Source organism: Esox lucius, chromosome 14 (genome assembly GCF_011004845.1).
Source record: "Esox lucius isolate fEsoLuc1 chromosome 14, fEsoLuc1.pri, whole genome shotgun sequence".
Classification (NCBI taxonomy): Eukaryota; Metazoa; Chordata; class Actinopteri; order Esociformes; family Esocidae; genus Esox; species Esox lucius.
The window spans coordinates 10,607,354-10,626,340 of record NC_047582.1 but is presented as its reverse complement, the minus strand read 5'-3'; the positions used below and the strand labels follow the sequence as shown (position 1 = coordinate 10,626,340).

Here is an 18,987-nt window from a genome sequence, read left to right as displayed (position 1 = left end):
CATGTCTGCAAAACCTGCCCCACTGACAAAAAGACAGGAAAATAGAGACATTTAGAAATAAAGTATATCCACAAGACAGAGTAGCTGAACGGAATAAGGGTTAGGAGAGAGGGACAGTCCACAGTTCACTTACTAACCTGCTCTGAGCAATGGGTAGTGCTTTGACTGGGAGGGGGCACGGCAAGGGGAGGGGTAAAACAACGGCCTCTCCCTTACACTGACACTCACACACATACACACACGCACACAGACACACAAGCAACTATGCAACTGAGGAAAAAAATAACACACACACACACACAGATCTTCAAAGCCAACTGGATTTCATAGACTAACAATTACCCTAAGAGATTACATCTGGGGGATTGCATAAGATAAATAAGGTGAGAATTGTCTTAAGATTCATTCACCTCAGCGCAAGCCGACACACAGCGAGAGCAGCTCCTCAAACACGAATCCTCACAGGAGTCCGAGAGACGCACTCAGAGAAGAGAAGCAGCACTCCACTCAAAGGGACTCAGCTCAGAGAGACGAAGGGGATTTGAGCTCGGCGCGCACTCTACTCAAACTCACAGGGACCAGGGCACAGAGACCCAGCGCTCCCGCTCTCACACAGAGGAGCACAGCACAGAGAGACACTCCAGCTAAAAGGGCTCCATTTCAGACAAGTAACTTCAGAGCAAAAGAGAGAAACCCAAAAGAGACCAGAATAAAAGCAAGGATTACATGGTTCCCTTTTCACCCCCTCCTTGGATTCTTCATTTTGATGAGAAACAGCTTTAGTGCTTCTGTTAAGATTTGATATATTCATTCCTTTTCTTTTGAACATTTTTGGTGTCTCCCGTCTCCCCTCCCAACCCACCCCTTATCTCTCCTCTACAGAGGTGGCAGAGGTAGTTTCTCATTTGCGTCGTGCGAGGAGGGCGAGCGGCGAGAGGGCAAGAGGTTTTCCCCAAAGCGGAGGTGTTTTGAGTTATGGATGTTGACACATTCCTTTTGAACACGAGGGGAATAAGCAGCAGCGGTGTTGTCGTCAGCCGTCGGGGGTTCCGTCTCCCGCTCTCAACCCGTCTCCCTCTCCCCCCTCCAGCATGGTCCTTTCTGTGAGCCTCTCTCCAGTCCTCCCAGCTCCAGTACAATGTGCAGATGGACAGTGACTAAGGGTGCCGCCGCCTGGTCCTGCATTCGTCTGTCCCTCCTGTCCGCGCTGCTCGCCCTGCTGCTCTGCCCACTGCCCTCCACGTGTCACCAGAATGCACCCGGGGTCGCCGCTCGCTCCGCGGTGCGCTTGCCCAGGGTGGCCAACGCCTCTTCGGCCACTGTTGTGGGACGCCATGCGCGCAGCTATAACCATCTCCAAGGAGACGTGCGCAGGAGGAAACTCTTTTCCTATCAGAAGTTCTTTCTCAGGATTGATAAAAATGGCAAAGTCAACGGCACCAAAAACAAAGACGATCTCTACAGTAAGTAACCCTCCAAGAGAATCGGCCCTCAGCTGATGTTTTGTGTGCGTTTCGCGTCTTTTCTAATACCTCTCACATGTGGGTTCCATAGAATTTGGGAGGCGGCGGTTTCCCCCCTCTATTATGGCACTGCTCTCTGTTTGTCTGCCTTTGATTTTGCTCCACTGCATCCACGCATAATGGGAACCGTACCTGGTATTTGGTGGGCAGCAGTGGGCAGAGATAATGTGTAGCCTGTGTTTTGTGTCTCGGGTCTGGCATAGTAGAAGCAGCATGTTTGTTGCCTCAGTTTGTGTACTTTCCTTTACAGCACGTCCACTGGAACCAATTAGAAACAGCCTAAAGAACTCTATTCTCTCTGAGCAAATATCTTTAAAATAAATTATGGCTCAGGAATCATATCCCTGCATGTTTACCTGAGGGACTTGTCAAATAACTTTATTTAATAATACTATATACAAGTGGCATATCTAATGTTATCACGCTTTGGTGTATTTATTATCGTCACTTCCCGGTTGCCATAGCCGTGTCCTTTAAGGGCACCAAGTGCTATAAATCCATCTACTGAGAAGAACATCTCTCAGCTCATTGTTATGCTGCTCAAATCGCTACACTTGTCTGTTTCAGTGCCATAAAGTTTACTATGCAGCAAGTGATACACCAGACACCCCAACCACACCTTGCCGCCACACTTTCTTTCCAAACTGGCCGTGCACTTTTCCGTCAGCGCAATGTGCACACATTGGCCCTAATAAAAGAAAGCTTTGCCATATGGTGCCCATGTGCGCAGAGCTTCACTTCTCAGACAGGGCCACTCAGACGCTCAGGCTCTGCAAGACATGGCTGAAGGAATTTCAATTAGCAGGGCTTCCTCTCGCCTTTAGCTCTCTCACAGTTCAACCATTAGTTGTGGACTTGTCAATAACCCCAAAAAGCTCAGGCTTGAGAGCAGTTCACATCTTTAACACCTAGGCTCCATCTGCCCTAAAAATACCCGAAATGCTATGTTAAGACCTGAAGTTGAATACTTAGTTGATTTGAAATTCATGGTAAGCACACCTTTCTTGTCTATGAAATACAGAGGTTCAAAAATAAAAAAGTGACTTAGTGTGTAGTGTATTCTGGTGAGTATCCAACACATGCTGTATGTAATGGTTCCAGCTAATAGCCCACCAGGTGAATATAATGCAGTTGTCATTAGCTACAACAATGACCTTAAGCAAAAGCCTGGCTGGTAATAATCCTTAAACCAGATGCATGAAGCATTTCTTGGGGAATCTCATGCTGCCCCAATACTGTGCCATCTGAAATAAAGCTAGACTGGGCCAGGAATGTCTGGGGGGAGGCAGCGTACCTAATAGGGGTGTGGCTTGTCTGAGGCAAGGTGAAAGAACTAGCAGGGGGTTAATTTCTCAAAAACGGCTTAGAAAAACGCCACTTTTTTAGCCTCTAAGGAGTACAGTATACACAAAAACATTTCAAATGAATCTAAAAGGAAAATGCCCACCAGGTTGCAGTAATGTTCTCTGTCTCTCAGAACTCATCAACTTCACGTGGAAAGTCAAATATGTAAAACTTGAAATTCAGTGATAAGCACTGTTTTACCTTACATTTTTTCCACAAACTGTAGAAACTGCAGCTGAGACTTCAGACTTCTTGTCCCTGTTTGTCTAGTTTGGTCCTAGACATGGGGACAAGTTGAAATGTCTCACAGTAAGAAGAAAATAGAGTAGCTGCACTTAGTCCAGTCAAATCTTCACAGTGGGATAGCTAAACACTAATCCTACGCCTACGAGCGATGGAAGTGACCTATGTTAATATCAGCACTTGTTGATCTTGCCTGTTATCTACTTATATGTAGTCCTGAAGGATCATGAAATTCATAGTATTTTTCAGATTAACAAACTATTAGAAGTCTTTCTTCATTCATTCCGAGCCAGTAGTATACGGGAACACCATTCCTTGATTACCTCCAGGTTTCTGCTGTTTTCTTCTGAAGTACTGTTCACTTGGACTGTTCTCGGAATGCATGAAAACTTGTCATATTTAGTGAGACAAGGCAGATATTGAGGTGTCTTTCTATCTCTAAACTCAGCTGTCATGATGGACTGATTCTTGGCAGTATGTTTTGAAACAGGCTCTAATAACATAGTGTGGACCCAGTGGGCATGTCCCAGCCAGGCCTCCACTGCCCACTGGATTGTAGCCTGTTGTGGTCTTCAGCCTCTGCAGCTTTGATGTGCCCATAGCAGAGGCTAGATGTTTATGTACAGTGGAGTCAGAAGGCGAATGAATGAAAGATCTTCTAATTAAATTCAATTAAAAGTCTGATAACATATCTTTCTGGAGAATTATATGATAATCCTAGTATGCTTTTAGTTTATTTGTATTACCATAGTTCCAATGTAGTTTTCGCCAGACCTTTTGAGAATCATGGCAATTTTTTTTGCTGTGGACAAAGTGTTAAAATACGTGGATGGATGTGAGATACTGTTTGAGTTCAGTTCTGGGTTCTTAGAGCCTCTTTGTCTGCTGTGTTGGTCAGGTCTGTTCTGCAGCCTGACCGGCGTGTTACCCAGCCCCTCCGGTTCTCCCTAAGCCGGGCCCTCCACAAATGATCTATCTATGTGCTGTTCGAAACCCAATCCGGCTCATATTGTGTGATTCCCTTTCAGAATGCATCTGCTCAGTGTCACTTTGTCACACATTTTATCTGGATGTAACTTTCCAGTATTCGAGATTATTTGAGTATTGTAGCACTAAAAAAACTGCACAGACCAAACAAACTGAAACAAACTGAGTTTCTGTTCTTATGTAGGGTAGAGCAGACGGATCTGTGTTTTTTGTCCTCTTAAGGACATCCTCTGATTTGACATCTGGACTCCACTCCTCTTTGCTTATCAATGAAACTGGAATAAAATAAAGCTCTACTCTAACAGACCTTATTCAACCAGAGTGGATATCCTATACTGGGGAGTCTGTGGAAGAGGGCTGTTAATGAGCTTCATTAGCCTATGACACATTTGATTGAGGGGATTTAGCAGTTTAGGGTTCAATTGCAGGTTGGATTGTGAGCTCCCCAGAGTCAGACTTTTTCCAGTCATGTTGTCAACTTTGTGGGCTGTACGTCACGGGGGGGTCAGGCCAGTAGCCCTCCGTCCTCCGTCACCCTATTCAACCCAGGCTCTAATCTGATGCTGCTTAATTAGCATTACAGACGAACAAAACATTTGCTGTTAAGCCATATACAATTGCAAGAGAAATACATTTCAAACCAACATTTCTCTAGGCATCCTAAACACAATCAAGCTGGTTGTCTATTTAATAGAGGCAAAATTGTGGAAACGTGGTATATGGTGGGAAGAGTTGGGAACCCCTGTCATAAAGGATGGGAGAGCAAAGTAAATCAGTGCTTTTATCGGCCTGCCGGACCACGGTTGGGGGGGTGGGGATGGGAGCTCTCGGGTTCCATACCACAGCATTAGAATGACGTCTTTAAGAAAGAACTAAGCATTATAATGTAGACTAACGGGTTCTGGGACTGGACTAACGGCATCTGTTGTTGGTGATCAATCAAAAGAGAAGAGGATGTAGTAGGAATATTACTCCTAACAGTGATGAGTACATGTTGCCTTTTCTCACCTCTTAACTATAACCCACGCTCTTCATAAGGAAGCTAGTGGTGATGTGGGAACATAAGGCCGGTGTGTTTCTTCGCAAATGTGTGTTCCTATGCAAGTGGAAGTGTGGTTATGGGTCTCTTTTGTTGTGTGTGTGTGTGTGTGTGTCCGTTTATGAGAGGATGGACAGGAACCTCTTGTAACAACACCCGTCTGTCTATCGGCACCACACGGATGGCACTGTCCTTCTCTATGTGGTCATTACGGCCATTTATGGTTCTTGTGGGAAATCTAAACCACACAGCCAATCAAAATGAGTTATGAGTATTGTCTTTACAAAAGGTTAGTGTCTCTTTTTATTCTGTTTGGCTCTAACATCTTTCAAGACTTTCTCTTATCTAAAAAAGAAAAAATTGCAGACTTTTTGGCCAGGGGTTTGGACAATGTGTGTTCCAGCAGCTCTGATTGATCTTTTTAATTTACTGGCACATCCTGTTCTTTTATACTTATAATTAGAAGCAACATGTTAAGAAATGATTTCATTCTGGCATTGAAAAAAAATATATATTCTGGATACCGTAAATGATTGCGTAAGCAACTGTACACATACATAGTATAACAGGATGCAGAGGTCTGTTCATGGTAGACTTCATCATGATATAAACTGCTGTAATAATGTCCTTGTGAAATACGCTCCATAAGAGTCAGGTGGCGCATCTCTCCCCACCTGCAACATTTCTGTAACATTTTTCGCAAGTTAGACTTATTGTCATGCATTTTTTATTCTGGAGTCAAATCTGCTCCAGAGTAAAAACTTATGTGATTTGCTGTCTCAATAATGAGGGTGGAGCTAACGTCCGACCTCTCAATAGAAATGTACTTTATAAACAATTAAAGGTTATTGTTTAAGGTATGGACAAGAACTCTCCGTGGTGCCACTACCTGTGTAAACGTGAATTACATGTAAACATTGTTATTTAAAAAATGACACAAACTATATATTTGAAGGGAACTCAAACTAGTTTATGTCGGAACATCGGACAATTACAAGAACATTGACTTTGATTCCAGCCCATTTATTATTAATATTACAGAAACAGTGCCATCAATGGAGGTAGATGCAGCCAAATTCAAGGGGCAGTAATTAAAAGCAGACATCACAAACACAGGACACTCTCCCCTACACCCCCAGGTTGACAGTCTTGTTCCCACACATTTCTGCCATCAGACTTTTCCAGCAGTGTCCCCCTTATCACAGGAAGTTTAAGCTGTTTGATACTTGTGCATTCACATCTGTGAAGGCCATCTATAAACATTTTTTTAAAGCTTAGATCCTTAATTTGAACAAAAACAAAGCTGTCACATCATCCGTGTTTTGGCAAACATTTGACAGATTTGTCGTAACTTCACAGAAAAGCTATGAAAGAAAGACCTGACCATCCATCATATCCTAATAATAGTTTAGCCAGTGTACAAGTTATGATTTAAAGTGAATCTGAACATCCATAACTGAAGGCAAGCCAGTTATTTAAAAAGTTAAGACTATAATTTGCTCATCTTGAATTAACCCCTCTTGAACCTAACTTGCAATGAATATCTTGACCAGGGTCGCTTAGATTGGTCCCTCCCCATTTTTTTTCTCTCAAACATGTACATTTCTGGCCCCTCTTTTACCCTATTTTGAGGTCAACATGATGGTTTGGAGGTCCAGATGTATGCCTAACCTTTGACCCCATTACTTCAGGAGAGGGCTATTCGTGCCAGAGTTGGTCTCAGGGACATCACCACTGTCTTCTGGGTGTCTCCAATAAGCTGTAGTCAGAGAGAGTGACTCCCTGACTGACTGAGTGACTGAATGACTGACTGAGTGAATAAGTGAGTGACTGCTTATGCAAGAAGGTAAAAAAAAAGCCAGGAACACCCCTCCCTTCATTTCCCAATCACTAAACACTCTTCCTCTAGCACAGACTTTGCCGATAACTACTTTGTTGGAGTAAAATGTAGCCTGCTTACTATGACTTCGGTGTGTGACTTCTCCGTCTGTTATCTTGAGATGAAGGTATTCTGTACTTGACAGTGGTCTTCAAAATTACCAGCATGTCCAATGTAAATATAGAGAGATCGTGGGAGTTGATACTTGTGTTCATATTGCACTAGCGTGGATAAATGTTCACAATATTTTTTTTCTGACCACTAAACTCAACTCAAACATCATAGTAACAACCCCAATACAGTTTGACATGCTAGACACTGTAGGTACTTTTACTATTTAATTAAAATACAGATAGTTAGCGGTCATCATATTTTTATGTGATGACTGTTACTGAAATGTCTGGGGACAAGGGGGATATGAGACGCTGCTGAGTTGGAAAGACAAGATTAGATTCTTTGAAACTTCCTATTTACATATATTCTTGGCAAAACTGCACACTAAGCCATCTAGCCATCACTTATTTCCGAGTAACCTTTCAGCTCTATGTAAACAAGGCAGTATTGGGTAGTTTTCTACTCTGATGAGGGGATTAATTTAATTCCCCTTTGTTTTGATGAATGGGTTTTGAATTTTCAGTGTTTACCCTATCTGCTAAAATACTGCAGATTCTAGCCACTCACAGACATGCAGGATTTGACTTATTCCTCAAACCAGTAAGTCTGAATCCCTCTTCTCAGACATTGTTGATGCCTGACATCTCCCACAGCCTGAATAGGTCATTTTTTCTACCAGCTAAACTCGTAGTATGTTATAGCAATCTGGTGCCTGATTGCACAGTCAGAGTGCAAGATTAGTAAAGCTAATTAGCAACTTCTCTTTTTTGGAAGATGTGTACAGCTACGTCTAGATTTGAAAATGATCAACGATATAGGCCAATATAGTGTAATGGTAGGCTGTCCAAGGAAGGAAATGTAAGCATGTTTCATGAGTTTGGGTGCTGCAATGTTACAAACATTTACTAGATTAGGTCAAAGTCGCAAATCATCGAGAACCACAGACATCACAACACATTGGAAATGTGTACACACTCACAGGCACAGACACACGCGCACCCAGAATGTGGTTGAGACAGATGTAAGAGGAAGAGGGAGAGAGAGAGCGAGCGAGAGAGAGAGAGTCTTAATGGAATCATCAAAGGTAGCGCAGGGAGACCAGTGCTCGGACCAGAGGCGCATCTGGACAGCCCGTCCCGTTTTAAAGGAGCAGGGAGGAATGCCAGCTAATTACCTATTGCGTGCACGAGGGGCAGGGGTGTTGGGGCTGCACTAGGGGGGAATGTCCCGAGGCAACTGGTGGCTGGAGCAGGAGTCCTGGATCTTATCCATCACAGTCCCTATACCACCACAACCCCCCCCCCCCCCCCACGGTGTTTTACTGGCCACTAATGCAACACGTTCCCACAGTGGGCCAATGCTGACGCAACACTGTCCCCGTCTGTGTGGGTGCCCCCTCTCACATTTACATACGAGACGGGACTGTGTTCATGTGCCGCTGCGTGTTTGCGTGTGCGTGCGTGTCTTCTGTCAGTGAGGGACAGTGACAGAGTTAAGTTCATGTGCTAATGGTGAACCGCACCCACGATCAGGAGGGATCTAAGACGACCAGCAGAGACAGCAACTGTAACATAACACAGGGGAAGCTGTTGATGCACTTTCAGGACATGTTGAAATTGCGGTGATCAGTCTGGGGGGGATTAGTTTGTTTGGTCTAGTCCTTCGATGCATTGGTGGGTTCCCTCCCTAGCAATAAAATGGTACCTTGAATTTTAGAACATGGCACCTTAAATACCACATTCATTAAAGAGTAAATCTGTACCCAATTTCAGCATTTGCCTAGCTTTTTTCTATATAAAAAATGCCCTCTGGTGAAATGTTTTTGGTGTGGGAAATGGTTCATAAATATTTTATTTTGCGGTGGGTAAAAAGTGCTTCAGTGTTATACCCCATTTCTGTCGCAATCAAAGCAGTTGCTTATATAGATTTTGTACGGTTTCAGATCTCTCCCAATTGAATGTTGGGATGTGTTCAATTATGCTAGATTTTAAGGATGCCTGTCGATTTTGGTTCATGTTTGTGTTTGGTGCTCATCTCTGGGCTCCCGCTTATCTGTGCGTCCATCAGCACATCTCCTCTGTCTCTCCTCCCTAGCCTCCCTCCCTCCCCCCACTGCAATAGACAGGGAGAAGAACTGGTCAATAGCAGTGTTTAGAGCAAACAGCTCTCCATAATGTTGGTGTGACAGCCAGATGCATTCTTACAGCTGAAATTAGACTACTTAAATGAATGGGCCCATTATAAATTTTTTACTTACCATGTCTTTTACTAGCATTGTCAAGTATGAACATGCGCGTAAACATTTTTACTTAATGCACATGACCAATATAACTTCTGGACAGTGTAACAAATGTTCACCGTATCAGGACAGTATAACACTTTCTTGCCACCATGACATTGACTTGGAGTGTTGAAATTCTATGCCACCAAAGTGTGTGATTAGGTTGTCACATCCTCTGCCTACCCTGGCAGCATGTCCCTGCTGTATACTGGGGTGGGTGTGGGTGGTCAGTGGGTGGCTGTTGAGCATTCTATTGGATTATTCAATGTGTTGGAGTTTGGTCCAAATCCGAGGTTACGTACTATATTCATGCAATAATCAGTGAATATTATAAATACAAATTAAGAATTTGGGTAGTCTATTTCTAAAAATTGCCAGACACAATTTATTTCAGGAAACATTTTCACAGGAATGGTTGCTGGGTTCTACGAAAGCGATTTCGGGGGACACAGAAAACTGTGTTATGCTTGATGAAAACACATGGAATTACTCTACAGATTGAACCATTGAAATCACAGCAGTATTGTTAAGTAAAAACTTCTCTGGATTACCTGGCCAGAACCATAGACATACATATTAAAAACGCCATGTCCCGCGTGTTGACACATACTGGCATATTCACCCTGCTGCAGGGTCATTACATTGGGCCAATCGCATTATCTGAGAAGACTGAACTTTTCCTGACACCAATGTCACAATGGGCACATTAAAATGCATATTGTTTGTTTTCCAACCAAACAACCACCATGACACTGGAAACTGAGCTCACACCATGCTAACATGGACGTTTCGTCTCAGAGAAATCTAATGCAGTCACATTTATGCTCAATTCAGGTGAGCATTTTCTTCAGAATATCTGGATTTAGTTTGAACCCTGCTTTGCTGCCAGGTTTCGAATCAAATACAGCTTTACAGTGTGGTTTCAATGTTTCTCTGTGTAAGACTGCTGTGAATGCACTTTTCAGGCAAGTGAAACAATATTGACAGCAGGATGGATATGAAGGATTAGATGAACAAGTTCTGTGTGGAGATTACTCTAAACACAACTTGACAGCCTTGTGATAAAATGAAACTGAAGAAAAAAAAAAGTCCACTTTATTTGAGAGGCTTAGTGCTATGTTAACTGAACTGGGGCGCCACGTAGCCATGTGGTTCAAGCCCTAGGACAGTAACCGAATGGCTGCTGGCTTGAATCCCTGAGCTGACAAGGTGAAAAATCACTTGTTATGTCCTTAACCCCAACTGCACCTGCAGGTGGCTCAGGACGAGAGTAAATGACAAAAAATGTAATTAAGAAAATGTTGCTACGTGATAATAAGGACAGAGGTGCCATCTGAACTGGTTGTTGCTTTGATCACCCTGTTTCTTATCACACTACAACCAGGAATCGGTTGAGTAGGTAGTAAGTAGTCATAGATCCCAGTCTCCAATGAGTTAACACAAATTCAAATGAATAACCCCCAGAGCGGTGAACTCAAAGAGTCTGTGGAAAGTAACAAATAAATACAAAATTATTGAGAAGTCATAAACTACAATTACAGTGGATGGTAAAACATGTGAAATGTGAAAACATTCTTTGGTACAAACATATTCTAACAAACTTCCACAGCACCGCACATGCATTTCCCAATGGATGAAGCGTTCTCTCAACCCTTTACATGAAGCTGGTTCATACTGTTACCCCTTTCAAACGTGGTGTTGTTGAAAGGTGAGAACAAAACACTTTTTTGTACTGAAATATAACCCTCTTAAAAGTATAATTTCTTGGAGACTGTTTCGACAAAAAAGCTTTAAAAAAAAAACCTGCAGAATTTATCATAATTGTTGTTCAAAGATGTGTCTTAAGTGGTAATATTGGTTTCAGGCAGACATTTACATTAACTTTTCACACAGAGCGGCCGTATAATCTTCAAAAGAGCCAAAGATAATACGTGGAAACACTTTCACAGGCCTCCCTAAACATACGTTCATCTGGAGTCACAACTGATCATGTTTACAAGGCGGGGGGGGGGGGGGGTTTGGGGAGGTGAGGAGTGTGTTGCTCTGCAGAGTAATGAAGCCGGACACTAAAGAGCCCAGACCCTGACGCACTGATGTCTCAACAGCCTGGGAGCCAGAGGCCTGTGGTGGCCAGATCAAAGCTGGGGCGCTGCTGTCAGGAGCCAGCTCAGGGTCAACCCCAGTCCCCTGTCCAACTACCCCAGCACCCCCATCCTCCCCTGCCATCAGCCCCCCAGGCATTAACTTAGCCCCCTTCCCTGCCATTACTCTTTGCCCAGGCCCCGCCTACTGACCTCTGTAGAATCATGATCCATCCCCTGGACAGGTTCAGACCCAGGCACAATCCCACAACATGCCCTATTACCAACCCCTGAAATGGGGTCAGTGTTACCTCGCTGACCTAACAGGTCAATTGGAAAGACAATCCTGTCATGTGGGGCAGCACGTTAGGGTCGCCGGATAGTTACATACAAACTGCTGCGAAGACATTGATGCTCGTCACATCTCAGCTGTTGTCACATCTCAACATAAATATCGAATGACGTCTGGTGTTAACGGGGAAATGTGTTGACCCAAAATGTTTGTGTCTCAGAATAAGGCACATACTGTCAAGGAGATTCGCCTAGCTTTGTGTTGCCATTGTCAGGCTGTGACACTGTCTACATAAACTTTTAACTATTTTAAAATGTGTGAGTGCATTTGGTACGCAGCGGAGCCAGGAAAGGCCGTAAAAATGTCTGGACGAAGCTACAAATGTGAAAGCACCGAGGTTTGTGGTAATCATGACAAGATGCGATAAACATGCCACGTCACCCTGCCAAGAAGCCCCGGTCCTCTGCGTAGATATGGGCTCCGTGGAACGAGGAGGAGAGAGGCCACCTACAGAGCCTAGCGTAGAAGCCAAGGCTGCAGCCGACAGGAGTCACACCAGGCCGCTGGATCGACCACCCAATGGACTGTCAGTCAGCAGAGTTCAACTGAGCCACCAGAAGACATGGCCTGAATTGTCTGCCCTTCGGTAACCCTGTAATTAGCAGACCTTGCCAGTGGTACTGTAGGAGAAACCCCAGACACACAAATTACTCAAATAGTCTGCTGAGAAACCGCATCGAACAATTGAGGTTGAGAAGAGAAAGACGTTAGACAACCCACCTTACCTAAGCTATATTGGACCTGCACTCCTATAGTATCACATTCCTTTAGTGAGACAAGCACACATAACACTAATTCAGCTTCTTCTGGTGAAATGAGGCAAAAAATAGATTTTGGAATCTGTTAATGTTATCCATAGTGTCCCTGGAACTTACACTTCATTAGCAATGAGGACTGCAGTTGACGGACCTTGGGGCCTCTTTTTAATAGATCTGCCATATAAAACAGAGTCCCGTTATATACACAGGTGTTTGTCTCCGTAATCCATGGAAAATGTTGATTGCAGAATGTCGGCACCTTTTTTTTTTTGGTTTGTGAAGAAAACTCTGGTTATTGCACCTTCAGTATTGGTCATAAAACTGTTTCGCCACACTTGAAAGTCCACCCTCACAAAAGAGAAATTAAAGTTTTGGGCTATGTGCCAACAAGAAGGACAAAAAAAGAACTCCCAAACATAAAACAAAGAGTCAGGAATTAGGGCAGAATTAAAAGCTAGAAAGAAACCCAGGAATATGCAGTCAGATATAGTTGAAAGACGAGAGAGAAGAATCAAGCAAAGACAGGGGAACGGGATTGGTACTGTGGTGAATGGAAGGGCAGAAGGGAACTGGGTCTGGCCGTGTGCTGTAAGTGTCAGTCCCTGGTTTGTTCTTGTCGAGTATTGTTGCAATTTAAGCCTTTTGTTGCAGCCCGGCCTTTCAACTCCTGAGTGAAGACAGAGGAAACGTTCTGGTAACTGGCAAGGGGGTCATAAAAGAGCCCTGGGTTTTGCTTTAACGCACCACATCAAACAGCCCAAAACAAACAGCCAAAACAGGTGCCTGACTTTCAACACTGCAGAGATAGATCTTATTTTGACATGACAAGCTTGGCTAATACACTGCAGTGCCACCTATATTGCAGGGGAGCTCGGATTTAAAACTTGTTTTGAACCATTCAGTCATCCCCAGATGTTGAAGGTGTGTTTGTTAAACTGTGAGTCGGTGTGACAAACGTTGTTGCTTTTCTACTCTGTAGCTACATTTCTAAGTAGGCTTCATACACCTGTATCAGTTTAATTGGCATTGCCGCTCTGTCCTTCTCTCCCTTCCTTTCTCCCTTTGATCAGGGATTATTCCTCTCTAATCCCACTAACTGTCATTCAGTTTCCCTTCTCCTCCTTTCATCCCTCCTTACCCTCCCTTGTTCATAAACCTCAGGGAAGTCAGAGGAGCAGAGAGCAGGCTGTATAGCCTTACTTCCACACTCAATAGCTGTGTGCAACCAGAGCCTTTACGGAAGGGGCTCTCTCGCCCGTGTATAAAGAAGCCTGTCTAATCTGTCTGTTGAGTGGCGGCCACACTGCATGTTTTCCGGTTCACAGGTGCAGATAAAACCATACCGCCAAATTCATACTAAATGGTTTAGCATAATCATAGACAATGTACTACACTTTTAGAAGAAGCCAGAAAGAACCTTGTGGGCATTCCAAAAATTGTCACAAGGGAAACCTGAATAAAGTATTTAGGAAATCCCCTAACATTTTTGGGAGGTTAGAAGACTTTTAGAATGTTCTTTTTGGCCCCCAGTAAGAATAAATGCCATTCCTGTTCATTAAGCTCCTCACGTTTTTACCAGCCAGTACAGCCTTCAGCTGTGGGGGGAATATTAGGATTTGGGGTGTCCAAAAAGAGGTCATGAATCTTAAATAGAATTAACAGCTGCTATCTGTATTGGCTGAAAGTTGAAATTGGTGTACAAGGAAAATCCATTGCCCGGGTAGACTTGAATCTTTGAGTGATAAATTACTATATACAGAACTTCTAAGCATAACATGGTAACCCAGTATGGTGATGGGACAAAGTCCAACAAGAAAGAAATGGCGAGCCGAGATATGTCCAGCTGAACAAGTAAATCCTTGAACAATGTACCCCTGACCAAAGAATCCTGCAACAGCCATCCTAAAACTGAGTTCCCCTTGTTTCTAGCCACCCATGACCAGGGCTGCAGGAATTAATAGATTTATGTCCCAGAAAAGTGAAGGGGGATGGCACGAATGAAATATATCACTGGAGGGAAGAATGGAGGTTTATCAGTGCAAATATGTCCCATTAATTACCTTGACTCCGGCCTGTTGAAGTTCACCTTGTGAGACAAAACCTCCTTTCCTCCGACACAGGCTATCAGGCTTTACATGGACCTAATAAGCCATCTCCCGACTTCCCTGTTTGCTACAAATTCGCCAGAATTGGTCGTGAGTTAATCCTCTCTAACCCATGATAGCTTTATGGATTTATGTAATTTAATTTAGGATGAAGGAGAGGGGAAAAGGGGACCGGTTACCACAGCTTAAATCAGTAATTGGTTCAATAAACATTTAGACTGCAAACTGATATGGACATTCAGGCTTTCTACAGCGTGCCGCTCTGCTCCAAAAATAAACAAAACTGGATAAAAAGAAATTCTGAAGCTTAGCCCAAGCCAGCGTCTCTCACTCAGGGCTTAGGACCCGTTAGCATGGGGATGAGATGGAGGCTCAGCCTGTCTTTTCACCATGACTGGCACAGCCAGGCAACCAGTCAGTGGTTTACTGAGCGGGATCAAACAAAGATGACTGTGATTTTTTAAAAGGCTATGGGTGCAGATTAGCATTTTCTTCCAAACAAGAAACTCCAATATAGATCCAGAAGATCTGTAGGGAACACGTTCTGGGCATGTATTTTCATCAATCAAATTAAAATATCAAATGTGCTCTAGAAAGACCCCTAAACTTTACCAAAACCTTAAATCTGACAATATCCCTAAAATAGGCTGCTAATATTCAGCTTGCTGTGCAGTCACCTTATTTGATCCAAAGAAAACATTTTACATTTACATTTTAGTCATTTAGCAGTCGCTTTTATTCAGTGTGACTTACATATTTTAGTTAATGGCTATGCTCAAGGAAGAAATTAGAAATGTTTCCCTTTGCCAGTCAAGCATTAAATCTAGCCAAATGTTGCTGCTCCTTGCTGACAACTATCTAGTAAAGAAACTTAGCTTAAGTTAGTATAATATTTCAGATTTAAATTTCACTGGCTGATGTGATAGATTGGCCGAAGTTGCTTAAATATCAGCCTGTAAGTTGTGATTTATTTCAGTGAGGCATCTTTTTTGGCTCTGTTCACCTAAAATAGTCAGCAAACAAAAAATGACAGAAAAAAAGTCTCAGTATAAATAGAGAATACAAAACCAAAAGTGATTTTTAACATCGCACTAGCAGGTACTGAAACAATAAGAGGGGCTGCCGTATACTCAGTACCCAGAATATCAGACTTTCACACAGAACTTGTTCATTCAGACTGGCACCGTATATCTTGAATGGGTCTTCCACTGGTCCTCATGTGTAGAAGCATCTTGATTTTTAGTTCGGGAGAATACATTAGACAGTAATTCTCTAAAGGTCAGGTAAAAGATGGATCCACAGCCACTATTTAAACCATGAGCAGAGATAGAAGTGTGGCAATCCTTGGTGTGACTCCCTGCCCTTTTAAAATGAGGTTCCATATAACAACTAGTGGCAAGTGAGCTGCCTCCAACACGGAGGGAAACAAGGACTTCAGACAGATCTTCCTGAGATGCATTGAAACGTTACATGGTGTGTTCCTTAAATGTCTTTTTAAAGTGTTTCCATGTATCATAGCACTTACATCGGGTTTACACTCAAACCGCATCCAAACAACAGATATCAGGCTAGGTATACTAATCATGGTTTCATTATACAATCACAGTGTTTTGAGTATTGTAGAGTACTCAGCAGTTTCAGTAAACATACTGGAGTGGATTGCAGATACGTACAACATCGTGGACTACCACATAGTTATTAACTTCCATTCCCTGTAATACTCAATCAACTGGCTTGTCTGCATGTTATGCCAACAAATAAACAGTGGAACCTAACAACATCACGCATTCAAAAAAAAAAAAGCGAGCTGGCTTTTTCCCTCTTAACACAGTTATTAATTATTAAGTGACATATGGCTTCAGTGTATTACCCTGATATATTAAACCTATGACGTGTCTGTGTCTTCCAGGTGTGCTGGAGATCAAGTCAGTTGATGTGGGGATCGTGGCCATCAAGGGTGTCAGCAGTAACTATTACCTGGCCATCAGCAAGAAAGGAGACCTGTATGGTGCGGTAAGTTCAGCCTGAACTGAAATTCACGCAACAATGTTCCTAACAAAACCCGCTAAGCAATTGGTGGAGTATACAGGTTGATTTGGAACTGAGGACACTCACTATTTTAGTCCCCAGGTAAAGTTTTTACACTGCAACCTCCCTGTTGAAAGCAACTCGCCCCTGTGCCACACTCTCCTCAGAGCTGTCTCCTTTGATGTTGAATTAGAGTTCTTCTCTCCCATCCTCGGGCCCTTAGAGAAGCCCTGGGGTTGTTTTAAAGGACAGTTCCACTCCACTGCCCGTAAATAATCCCCTAGCACAAGTCGGCTGAGCCAAAAGAGTTGTCGTCTTAAAGAAAGTAAGCCGAGACGCCCCTACCGCCCCTTCTCCCCAACACACAGATCCTCCCATATACCACACCATGCTTGTGCTGCCCTCTATTCAGACCAGAGAAACACAATACAACAGCCTCTCCATTCTACTGAAAACCCTCCAGGGCTACCGGCACTGTTTCATGTGCTCTCACACAACATCATCCGAAACGTAACAGTAAAAGGCTGTAACTACCGCCTGCTCAGTAGTGAAATTTGATTAAATGAGACACAAAAAGCATTCCAGCTAGGCAACAAAATTCCCATGATGTATTCTGCTGTGTCACAACAAGATAACATCATTCATTCAGTAAAGCATTGGTGGCATGTCTGTCCCATATTGCACGTGTTATATTTTGATTAGATGGATTTACATTTGTATTTTTCATTTAGTGGAAGATTATTTTCACAGTTTCCACGAGAAAGAGGTAGCAAGACATAACTTGAATACTACTTCAGAATCTCCAAAATATTGTCATACGCTTGGGGAACATTCAGTTTACTTCTGGAACCAATTTGAACAGCTGTGGCTAAAGAGCATTTAGGAAAGGAACATTCTTTACTGGATCACAACTGGATACATTTTGTGTCTAGTTAGTCAGGACACCAAATGACAATAGCAGTCGGTTAGAAGCGTGATAGACCTCAATGCCAATTATGGCTCTGCAATTCTTCATTTCTACTTTTGTGTAGCTTGCCTGGAGTCAACCAACCTGGATCGTGATGAGAACTTGTGCTTAATGAGTGAATGTGCATTGCCCTTGCTGCCAAAGTTGTTAAATCCCTCACTTACAATGTGTTTTTCTTTGTTCTCTAGAGGGACTTTGGTGTTGATTGTCGGCTGACCGAGAGGATAGAGGAGAACAGGTATAACACCTATGCCTCAGCAGAGTGGCGGAACAAGAAGAAGCCGATGTTTGTGGGGCTGAGCGCCAATGGCAAGCCCATGAGGGGCAAGAAAACACGTAGGAAAAACACTGCCACCCACTTCCTGCCGATACCGGTGTAGCCACCGCATTGGACAGTTCCTTCCCCTGGGAATGATTCACTGCACTGAGGAAAGACTGGGAACCTTTAAAGACACAATGGATTCGTATGGAGTCTGTGTTTTTTTGATTTGCAAAGACTATACATTACTTTTTGGAAAGGAAGGCACTATGTAAAAGAACTGTTTGAACTCTTTGTTGTGGAGTCTGACTGATGATGTCACATACTTGTTTTTAAGTTATGAGCCGGCACAGGAGAAAATATGAAAACATTTCTGTGCCAAATCATTTTCCATGGTAAACTGTTAGAGACAAAACTGAATACGGAATAAGAGGACAAAAAAGGGACACAGACAGGGTCAAAGGGCAGAGGGTACGTGTGTGTATTTGATTGTGTTATGATCTGTGGATCCAGTTATTCATGCTGTACTTACTCATACAAAGAACTGAAATTGACACTCAAGCTTTGCGCAGAGACGTACAGTACTGGAAGCAGCACTTGGGTGAGTAACTTGTGATTGAAGAGAAGCTGGGTCAGGGAGTCAAATGCAGAGAATTTATTAAAGCTAGCACTATAGCATAAACAACTCTAACAAACATTATTAACATGCAAGTTCACTGTAATGGGTATCTCCATTCTTTTACCTGACTGCTTTAAAATAAATTATTTATTTTATGTAATATTTAAAGAAACCAAAAAGACAAAAAATATGGAATGGACAAATTCTTTTTTTTTTGTTAGCATTTATGCTCTTCTTTTGAAATACTAATCTATCGTTTAAACATGAATAAATAAATATATTTCTCTTTATGTTGAATTGTCTTTGTAGATTTTAACTATTTCCATAACAATTTTACAGGACAACAAAACACATGTTATGGGTTGTAGACCTAAGCTATTAAGTGTTCAGAGGAACAAATGAATGAGA

The 18,987-nt window shown here is 42.8% G+C and overlaps 1 protein-coding gene across 1 annotated transcript; it reads left to right on the top strand.

Moving 5' to 3' along the window:
- Positions 1-247: 247 nt before the first annotated feature.
- On the top strand, positions 248-18,773 carry fgf10a (fibroblast growth factor 10a). Its single transcript, XM_010877276.4, has 3 exons — positions 248-1,463; positions 16,616-16,719; positions 17,890-18,773. Exons 1-3 carry the CDS (start codon positions 1,139-1,141, stop codon positions 18,079-18,081), a joined length of 621 nt encoding a protein of 206 aa, XP_010875578.1. The 5' UTR covers positions 248-1,138; the 3' UTR covers positions 18,082-18,773.
- Positions 18,774-18,987: the final 214 nt, after the last annotated feature.

Bases quoted from the DNA above. Each gene is read 5' to 3' on its own strand.
- fgf10a (XM_010877276.4), top strand. From the start codon at position 1,139: ATGTGCAGATGGACAGTGACTAAGGGTGCCGCCGCCTGGTCCTGCATT. The intron at 1,464-16,615 runs GTAAGTAACCCT...TGTGTCTTCCAG, and splicing joins AAACAAAGACGATCTCTACA to GTGTGCTGGAGATCAAGTCA. The intron at 16,720-17,889 runs GTAAGTTCAGCC...TTTGTTCTCTAG, and splicing joins AAGGAGACCTGTATGGTGCG to AGGGACTTTGGTGTTGATTG.